Genomic DNA, 10,877 nt, shown 5'->3' on the forward strand with positions numbered 1-10,877 from the left:
AAGAATTCTTTAGGTCTCCGGCAGAATGGAACTTACAAAATATTTCCTAGCGTTAACATGATTTGGTAAACATTTACGAAAAAAGGATCACCTTTTCAAAACACAAAGTAAAAAACGCCGCTCAGTGGGATGCCTTATGGGTCCTACAAGTACCATTTTTGATAAAAGCACACAAAAACCTTGACTCCTTTGTGAGTAAAGCGTCAACATGATGTAAAAGCATCATACTTAAAAAGCAAGCGCGTCTGTTGACTACTGAAACCAAGCATGGGTCATAGGAACATTTGTTTTGACTAACGCTGATGAGATGTTTACGACGTCCACCTGCGGGGCAGTGAGCCACTTGCTGCAGCAGGAAATTTTCAGAAGGAAGCGCGGGAAAATGAGCGCATTGCTGCAATAAGGCTTTCCCCAGCACATGACCTCACATTTGCCATTGATTCACCTCTCCACATTTCTATTCCTTCCTGCCAGGCATTTGCTTCAAATCGTGCCGCCTCCACCCCACCATACGTGGTTGTAATTTTTTTAAGTTGTTGGATTTTTTAGTTTTTTCCTTTTGCCAAGGTGAGACTTAGCTGGACATCTCCTTCCAGGAGATCTTCAAAAAGTACCCATTTTATTTCTAACTTTTCGCTGACCACTCATAAAGCTTCTGGCGACAGGTGTTATTTCTACCAAAAGTCAAGTCGGGGTGCAAGTCAGAACTCTAATCTTTGCTAAACAGGAGCGAGAAGTATTCTTTCCATTGTTTCATCTACTTGATGGCGCCCCCCCCCCGCCCCCCCACACACAATCAGGGTGGAGATCGCCTGAAGCTGGAGGCGTGGCCCCGCGCACCTGGTCTCTGGCGCGCCCACCTGGCACTCACCTGGCTGCTGTCGCGCTCCTCGCCCTTCTCCGAGGACCGGGACTCCGCAGGGCTCCGCGCTGGCTCTGCGGGAGGTGGTGCTGGCTCCAGGAGCTGTTCCAGGCAGGCAGTTCCCGGCAGAGAGGAGCTCTTCTGATGGCACAAGTGCGCCCCAGGGCCCCTGTGCCGTGCACCCTCATCCCGGCAACGGTCCACCCTCGGTGGTGGCTGGGGCGAGGAGGACAGGGAGGATGAGGCGGAGGAAGAAGACGGAGCCGAGTCTGGAGAGCGTCCGCCAGGAGGCGTCACTCCGGCTGCTCCCGCGGCTGGTGAGAGCCCCTTTCCGGCGGGGAGCAAATGCTCCCGGATCCGGCGGCGCAGCGTGGACCCCTGTTCTGCTCTGCCGGCGTCGCCGGACTCTAGGGGCTCCGGCGAAGAGCAACACAGGTTGGGCTGGGAGGAGGAGAAGACTCGGTCCAGCACCTGCTTCCGCTTCTTGAAGCCGATCCACCTGCTGCCTGCTCCACCCACGCCAACCAGGGCGTCCCGCGTGCCCCCCGGGGGCGGCGGGGAGGCCGACGGGGTGTCCGCAGTGCGGCGCTCCGGACCCCCCGCGCGCCCGCCCCCGCCGCCCTTGCTCTTGCCCACCCCCAGCTGTAGGTTCCTCCAGAGCCGGGCCTGGAAGGAGGAGGACGCCGGCGCAGGATCCGGCTGGCCCGTCGCGCCAGCCCGGGGCTCCATCCTCCACCCCCTGCTCCTCTCCCCTCCTCCTCCTCCTCCTCCTGCTTCTCCTCCGCCCTCTCCGGCTGCGCCTCCCCCCGGAGCCCCGCGGTGGTGGCGACGGCGGCGGCGGGCGCAGCAGCAGAACCCGGGAGTGCCCAGCGGCTTCAGGCCAGCTCTCGGGAAAGATGCCGCCGCGGCCGCCGAGGCTCTCCGGCCTCGGGACTCCGGCGCCGCCTCTTCCTCAGGCACCTGCTGGGGTGATCTGGCGCTGTCACCGAATCCCGGCCGCTGCGCCTGCAAAGTTTCTAGCCCCAAGCTACGCGGCTCCAGTCCACTGGAGTTCCCCAGGCCGCGCCCTGGCTCCCTTTCCTTGCTGGCTCCGAGCTCAGGAAGCTGTACGCACCCGGGCGTGCGCGTCCAGCTGCGCCAGGGACCGCACCCGGCGCCCTCAGGGCAGCACCTGTCAGCGGCGGGGGTGGCTGCCTCCAAACTGGGCGCACACGCGGCTCACACAACCTGGCGCGTTCGGCTGAAGGCTCCGGGGACTAGCAGCCCCGTCGGAGAGCCCCGGGACCATCCTCCAGCTCCTAGGCGGGAGGGCCGGCGAGAGCCGGGTGGAGCTGGGTAGGGCCCCGAGCCAGCTTGCTCCCTGGGATCCGGCCACAGTTGCCCACGCAGCTCGCTCGGGGCCGGCCGCTGGACGAGCTGGCGATCGTCTGAGTCCAACGAAGTGAGCTAGACTGGAGACTTTGCGCCCTCAGTGGATCCCCACTGAGCGTCCACACTGAGCAGTGAACCCGGACTGAGTTCTAATGATGAACGCGGCTGCCTCCGCCCCGTTGTGCGCCCTGGGTCCAAGAGTTTGATTTCTTCTGTCTTGACTTCATCCTCATCCACCCCTCCCAGCTCTTTTTATTTGCATCTACTTTGGTGACTACTCTTATTACCAGGATCTAGCAGTTTCCAGAGTCTCACAATAAAGCCAGCCCTTAAGTTGCAGGGAGTTTACTGTGGACGAAGATGGGCGGAATGCGCACTGCCTCAGACCCCATTTGGTACGCAGAGAATCTTGTTCTTTTCTTTCAAGTACGTTTTTCTTTGGTTATTCCATTTGCTTCGTTGCAAGGCAAATGAAAAGGCTTTTTAGCTCATTCAGACTTGACTTCTCCCAAAAATCTACTCCTCCGGGGTCTTCTGATTCTACCAAGAGAGGCTTCTGAAAGGCCAGTGACAAAGTGCCCCTTCCTTCCTCCATTGCACCCCTAAATGTGGAAAACAAGGGAGAGTTCGCTAAGCTTTGGCACCACGCTATTTGATTACAGTCTTGTCTGGCTAGCAGTACGCCCTTACCGTGTTACCAACCTAAGTTTTGGGGGTTTTAGAACAAATAATTATTGAGCACCTACTATGTGCTATAGGCACTATGGTAGGCTGTGGGGATGCAGCTGTGAACAAGACAGCAGGGTCCCGCCCACATGGAGCTTATCTTGGGGCCAGTGGAAGGGGAGTTAGACAATAAACAGAGAATTTCTAGTAATGAAAAGTCCCATGGAAACACACAAGGTACCATAACAGAGTGGCTATGGAGGAAGGGCTGCCGAATAAAATGCAGGACACGCATTTAAATTTGAATTTCAGATAAACAACGATTTTTAGTATATGTCCCAAATATTGCATGGGACATACTTATACTAAAATACTATTTGTTGTCTGTCCAAAATTCAAATTTAACTAGGTGTTTTGTGGTTTTATTTGCTAAATCTAGTTACCCTGTGTGGAGGGTTTTTTGGCAGGGGGAGTTGTTTGTTTTTTACATTATGTGTACAAGGAGAGTCTCTCTGAAAAGATAAAATTTGAGTTAAGGCTTAATGAGGACAAAGAACCAGCTATTGAAGGATCCAACTCCAGCATTCCAGGCATCAGGAACAGAAAGTGCAAACTCCCTGAGGTACAAAGTGGCTTGATTAGGCATGTTCAAAGTCAGATGGAGACCACCCCAAATAGAGTGGAGCAAAGTGGGTGGGGTTGGCAAGAGATGGAGTGGAACATGGGCAGGGTCCCAGTGGGGTGGATCCTATAGCCATGGTAAGAGTTTGAGGATCTTATGAGTGAAATAGGGAGCCATTCGAAGTTTCTTAAGCATGGGAATGATGTGATGGGATGTGATGGGGTAGATTCTTCATTGTGGTGGTAGTTACACGGATCTACACTATACACGAGATAAAACTGCATAGAACTGCACGCGTGCGCGCACACACACACACACACGCATGTGTGCACGCATGCACATAAAAACAGGTAAAATCTGAATAAGGTCAATGAGTTGTACCAATGGCAATTTCCTGGTTTTGATATTGAACTATAGTTATTTATGATGATACCATTGGGGGAAATTGGGTGAAGTTCACATGGGACCTCTACATATTTGCAACTTCCTGTAAATCTATAATTATTTCAAAATAAATAGTATAAATAGAAAGCAAAACATTAATAATAAAGTATGCTTTTAAAAAATTGTGAGCTGCTGAAAGTTTTCCTTTGGAGCCTTAATTGTTAGAGAACCAAACAGTCTCAGAACCACAGTGGACTACTCTTTCCCTGTAGCTCTGCTCTCACCAACCCCAGGTAATCCCCAGGAAGCCTCTGAGGAGCAAACGTGGGGAAAGTCCAAGGTTCTTGAGACCGAGTCCACGTTAGGGCAGGCTACCAGCTGCAAATGCAGACACAAAGGCTGTGAAGCCCTCTCCACACCAAATAACACAACCTGACCGCAGTTGCCATTGTGTAAGTACCTCACCACACGCGAAAGCAGAGGTGGTGGCATGTTTCATTTCCTTCCTCTTCACTCCCATTTTCTATCTTTATATTTTATTTCCTTGAGTCCTTACTTTTCACTGTAAAAGTTTGACTTAAACTTTTTAAAGTGTCAAATTATGAATATCATAGTTAAGTCAAACTACGCAGCTTAGAGGCTTACGTGTGCCCTCTCTCTAGAGTATATATTAGCTAATGGGGGCTTTATAAAGCTGAAAGTCTCCATCAAAATAAGTAGAAATCTTCATTAAGGACTTGGCTATTCAGGGTATTGTTAGTCTTACAAACAGCTACACAACCAGGCTTTTCCTCTAAATCTGCCTCAATTCCTTATTTAATCATGATGATGATCATTTTAAAGCCCAAAGCAAACCATCTTTTCCACATCAGACAATTAAGGTGAAAGTATTAATATCAAGACCACAATAAATTTTCTCAATATACAGTTACTCTGATAGCCGATAAAAGAAACTGCAGTACCCAGAAATCTTATTCTCTCTAAATTAAGAAAAATACTAGTTTTTCCAATGACCGGGTAAAACAGAAGCACAGAAAAGACAAGTAAAAAATATAGGATTACCATAAAAAAATAAGAAGAAATGACCACTTCTTACCAGAACTCTTTGCAAATACATCAGGTTTGTCACTCCAGCTATAGCCTGGAGATAAGTCTACACAATTCAACCTTACATTCATATAGGCTTTCAATGATGCATTTAATTGACTTTCATAGTTTAATATTTTCATTTTTTCTTCTACTTAATTTTGTCTTAAAATACTGTGAGATTTTGAGTTCCAAAATCTATGATCCCAAATAACACTTACCCATCAATGTGAATTTATTTACACAACTTGAAAAAACATATGTAACTTTTCCTAAATATCTGAAGTGGATTACAAAAGACTGTGCTACACATGTTATGCACTAGACATGGTCTCTACTGACAAATGTCTTATTATATTTGAGAAGATACAAAAACTCTACAACACAAGTGGAAAGAGCATGGAACAAATTGATCACAGAGGGAATACAGAGGAGTGAAGAAGCACTTCTGGCTTGACTAATCAAAGAGGCATCATCTGAGCCGAGATCTAGTGTAGGTGACAAGGTATAACACGAAGATGGATTGCCACCAGCAAGGGAAAGCAAAATTCACACTCCCATAGCAAGACTTCAATAAACGTTAGGTATCAGTTTTATTATTATAATTTACTATCTTGAGCATCTATTGTTAGGATTAATATTAAATTAATATATGCATCAAACATTAACATATAGGAGGTTTGGAAGGTGATATATAAGGTAATATTTGAGCAGAAACCCAAAGGAAGTGACAGAGGGAGCTAAATAGCAAATCTGAGGGAAATTTTTTCCAGGAACAAGCAACACTTAATGTAAAGAGGCTGACGTAGGAACATACTCAACTTGAGCAATGGCAAGGAGGGTAAAGTAGCTGCAGCAGAGAGAGCAAGAGGGGGTTGGGGGAAGAGAAGATATTACAGAGATGACTCTGGGCCAGATCCTGTAGGATTCTGTAGACAAAAGTAAGAACTTCTGACTTGGGTAAGAGGGGAAGCCATTGGAGGGCTTTAGTACGGTTTCTTTACAATCCAATTGCATTTTAAAAGACTCACTCTGGTCTCTGTGTTGAAAACAGAGAAGAGGGCATGGGAGGGAATAGAGTTTCCACAGAGCCATCACCGTAATACATGAGGAACAATAGTGGCTTCCACTGAGATGGTAAGTGAAAAGTTGTGACTGCTAAATACACAATATTCTGAAGATAGGACAGACAGGATTTGCCATAGTTGGTACCCATGCATTATGCTAAGTTGTTTGTATCACTTATCATATGTAATTCTTACAGCAATGCCATTCAATAGATGAAGAAACCAAGTGTAAGGCAGGTTCAGTGACTTGCGAGGTCACTCATTGAGTAATCAGATCTGGCAAGAAGCCAGGTCCATGGGATCCCACAGCCACATGGCTTCTTAATATGTACAGATATGTATAGATAAATAGAATAAACAATGGAAAGAAGCCTCAAAAGGTGAACTGATCCATGCCCTTGCCTTGAGTGAGCAACAAGACCTCTTGGACAGAACCACAACTTCCACTGAATGAGATCAAGGACATAAATGCATGCACAAAAACAACATTTCTGGGACTAATTGAGTTAAAGGCCAACTAAATGGCACTTAAGGAGCCCTATTGTCAGTGGAGCCCTGGCTGCTGTCCCAGCTCCCAGCACTGGGCCAGATGCCTTCAGGCCCTCATTTTCTCTCTCTGTCTCTGAAATGGGGATAAGAACATCCATCCACCTGACCCATCTGACAAGGACTCAATTCAAAGACAAATGTAAGCAGCATTTTTGATGAGAAAATCCTGTCCAAAAGAAAGATATTATCGTCACTTTGTAACCTAAAACAAGAAAAGCTACCAGACTGATTTGTTCCATCTTACATGGAAAAAACCATGCCTGTATGGAATAAAGTATTTTGAACCTTTTGAAACCAAGAACCCATCATCACAATTTCACATATTAAGACAGCTGCTAACAACACAATCAACTCAACAGAATAAATTCCTATTCTGGTGTAAACTGATTTTGCCTATTGACATTAATAAATAAATTTGCAAATAGAAATCAGCAGTACATTAAAAAAAATAACACACCACAACACATTTAGATTCAACTCCATGGTGTCATAATAGTTTGATCCTGGGGAGTTTATTAAAATAATATGCCTTATTGGACACCTTATTGGTCAAATGATATAAAATAATACTCAGAAGACATGTAACAAAATTCAATATCCTTTTCTAAATTAAAGTTTTTAAATCTTATCAAAATAGAAAAAGGTAGATAATTCCTTAATGTGATATAATAACATGTGTATAAACCCAAAGCCAATAATATTCTTTATAGCTAAGTAATATTGGAAGCAATCCTGTTCGTGTCAAGAACAAAGCAAGAATGCCAAATAAGGGCATGGTTACTTAAAAGTATCTGCAAGAGTGAGCCAATGCATTTAAATAAGGAAATAAGACATGTAAATGTTTGGAAAGAAGAGGAAAATTTTCCATTATTTATAGATTATATTATTGTGTACTTGAAAAACTCAAGGGAAGACCATAGAAATAATAAGAAAAGCCAATAAAAGTAATAACCAAAAATAAAACCAAGTTAATAAACTTCATAAGATAAATCCAACAGCTATATGAGGACGGGTTTAAACTCTACTATAGGGCATGAAAGAAGACTGGAATAAATGAAACATACATGGATGGGGAGATTCAATATTGAATAGATGTCATTTCTAACTAAATGATTCTATTAAATCAATGTGATTCTAATCAAAATACTAGGAATTTAAAAACTTGACTTCCCACTGGTTGTTTCTTTGGAGAACCCTGGCTAATACACATAGGTAAATATGCATATACCACACGTGCATTTAGGCCATCTGGAAGGAAACACATCTGCTTATTAGTGGCTTCTTTGGATATGGGGCACAGAGAATTTTTTACATCACACTATTTTGAGCTGTCAGATCTTTATAACAACCATTTGTTAGCTTTATGAGAAAAACTTTTTAAAAAATGGTTTTTCTGGTTAGAATTTTAAGATGACATAGAAAAGCTTTAACATTGCTAACATAAAGAATGAATATACAGCCTAATATAGTGGGGTAAAATCAGGCTTGGGCATTAGAAGAGCTGTGTTTGAATTCAGCTTTTACCCTTACTTACTCTTATTCATTCATCAAACCCATATTTACTGAGATACTAGTACCTCTGTGCTAACTCCTGGAATTCTAGCAGTGAATGTGACAGAACAGTTACTCCCATTTATGGAGCCAATGATCCCATTTACTAGTTGTGTCTCTTAACCTACCTAGACTGTAATTTCCCCATCCGAAAAAATGGAAATAGCAAGGACCACCTCCCAGATTACTGTGAGAAGCAACTAAGTTAACATGTGAGAAAGCACCAAGATAGTGCCCAGAATACAATGAGCACTCAATGAATGTTTGCTGAATGTGAAGTATGTGCAGTCACAACTTACTTCACTATCCTGGGCTTTTGGTAAAAATAGACCACAAAACTATTTTTGGTTTGAAAATAAATGATGTATAGATACCAATTCTCATACACGGCTTGCATGAGAGGATATTGTTCCCTTTTAAAAGTCAGCTAAGATAGAAAATTTTGTTAGCATGAATCTGTCAGTGATCTTGTGAACAGAAAGATCATTTTGGTATGTCAAACTGGCATATGTCATTACAAGAAAAGCTCTTGAGATGTGTTGGGTTTGCTCATTATTGCCAGGCTCACATCCTGGAATTCCCAGCTTGAATCTGTAAATGCAAGATGACAGAATTGGCAACGCTTAATTTTGTTAAAATATTGACTAACCTGACTTTGATTTTAAAATATTTATTTTAAATGTATTTCAACAATCTTTGTTTATGATATTGTTGCAAATAATTTTGAAGCAACTATTTTTCATTGATTTGTTCAACTAAATTGACAGTGAAAAGAGATGAAATCAATAAGGAGATAAAGGGGAAGAGGTAATAGCTAATACGTTAAGTCATTGAGAACAGCAAAGATAACTGCTTCTCTACCAATATAACTCTTTTTTTAGTTGACATATAATAATTGTACATATTTATGGGGTACAGTGGGATGATTTGATACATGTATACTGTGTAATGATCAAGTCAGGAGAGTTAGCATTTCTAGCATCTCAAACATTCATTGTTTCTTTGCCCTGAGAACATTTAACATCCTTGCTTCTAGCTATCTTGAAACATATTGTACAATATTGTTAGCTATAATCATCCTTCTGCACAATTGCACACCAGAGCTTATTCCTCTATCTAACTGTGACCCTGCACCCATTAACTAATTTCTCCCCATCCCCTCTCCCTATTCCCTTTACCATCCTCTGGTAACCACTATTCTCTCTACTTTTATTAGACCAGCTTTTTAAGATTCATATATGAGTGATATCATGCAGTATTTGTCTTTCTATGCCTGGCTCACTTCAATTAACATGATGTCCTCCAGGTTCATCATTGTTGCCTCAAATGACAGGATTTCCATCTCTTTTATGGCTGAATAGTATTCCATAGTCTATGTATACTACATTCTCTTTATCCATTCATCTGTTGATGGACACTTGGGTTGATTCCATATCTTGGCTATTGTGAACAGTGTTGCAATAGACACTGGAGTGCATATATCTCTTTAATATACTGATTTAATTTCTTTTGGATACATACCTAGTAGTGGAATTGCTGGATCATATGGTAGTTCGGTTTTTAAATTTCTAAGGAAACTTTGTACTGTTTTCCATAGTTGCTGCAACTAATTTGCATTCTCACCAACAGTGTATAAGAGTTCCCCTTTTTCTACATCCTCACCAGCATTTGTTATCCTTTGTCCTTTTGATAATAGCCATTCTAAGTGGGGTAAGGGGATATCTCAATTGTGGTTTTGGTTTGCATATACCTAATAATTAGTGATGTTGTGCATCTTTTCATATACCTGTTGACCGTTGTATGTCTTCTTTTGAGAGCTGTCTATTCAGGTCTTTTTCCCATTTTTAAGTTGGATTATTTGTCTGTTTCTTTGTTTGTTTGCTATTAAGCTGAGTTCCTTATATATTCTGGATAACTTCTTGTCAGATGTAAAGTTTGCAAATATTTTCTCTGACTCTGTAGGTTCTCTTTTCATTTTGTTGATTGTTTCCTTTCCTGAGCAGAAGCTTTTTAGTTTGATCAAATCCCATTTGTCTATTTTTGCTTTTGTTGCCTGTGCTTCCATGTTCTTGTCCAAAAACTCTTATCAATATAACTCTTATATATAATGATTGAAAATACATATCAGTTTGGAAATCACCTGGTCAACTTGAATCAGAGATGACCCTTCTGTTTTACTGTGGTAGACATGGCAAAGAGGGATTGCGTTTATTTCAGCCAAGGCTTTTTTTTTTTTTTTTTTTTTGGTGTTTTTGGATTATTCTTGTTATTTTATTTTCCCTGGTAGTAAATGAACAACTAAGAAGATAAAGTGAAAGAGTAATTTTTAAGTCAATAACGTCTACTTTAAAGCCAAAAATGCAATAAAAGGAACCAATAATTCAATTCAGTGTATATCTTCCGAGCGCTTCCAAAATACAGAGAACTGTCCTAAGTGCTAAGTGGATGCAAAGATGGATTATGCCTGATCTTTACCCTTGCAGGGAATATATTCTAGAAAGGGAGCTATGACACATGTATAAATAAGTATTAAATAATAAAGGATGATATATGTTCTTTAAGAAAAACAAAAAAATGCTTAGGGCTAGAGGAGAGAAAAATAGTTGCTTTAAATTTAATATGTCAGATCTGATCATCTGATCTTCCCCATCCAACCTATGTCACCTGCACCCTTTCCAATCTCAGTTCATGGCAACTCCATCCTTCTAGTTGCTCAGGC

The 10,877-nt window shown here is 42.6% G+C and overlaps 1 protein-coding gene across 4 annotated transcripts in view; it reads right to left on the bottom strand.

The window, feature by feature from the left end:
• MCTP1 (multiple C2 and transmembrane domain containing 1) overlaps nucleotides 1-1,591 on the bottom strand; it is a 494,950-nt gene extending 493,359 nt beyond the window's left edge. For all 4 annotated transcript variants that reach the window (XM_069491903.1, XM_069491902.1, XM_069491901.1 and 1 more), the window contains exon 1: nucleotides 872-1,591. In XM_069491903.1, coding sequence (XP_069348004.1) covers nucleotides 872-1,591 — 720 coding nt within the window. The remainder of the gene's footprint in view (nucleotides 1-871) is intronic.
• Between the last annotated feature and the right edge of the window lie 9,286 nt (nucleotides 1,592-10,877).

This window comes from Eulemur rufifrons, chromosome 17, assembly GCF_041146395.1.
Source record: "Eulemur rufifrons isolate Redbay chromosome 17, OSU_ERuf_1, whole genome shotgun sequence".
Classification (NCBI taxonomy): Eukaryota; Metazoa; Chordata; class Mammalia; order Primates; family Lemuridae; genus Eulemur; species Eulemur rufifrons.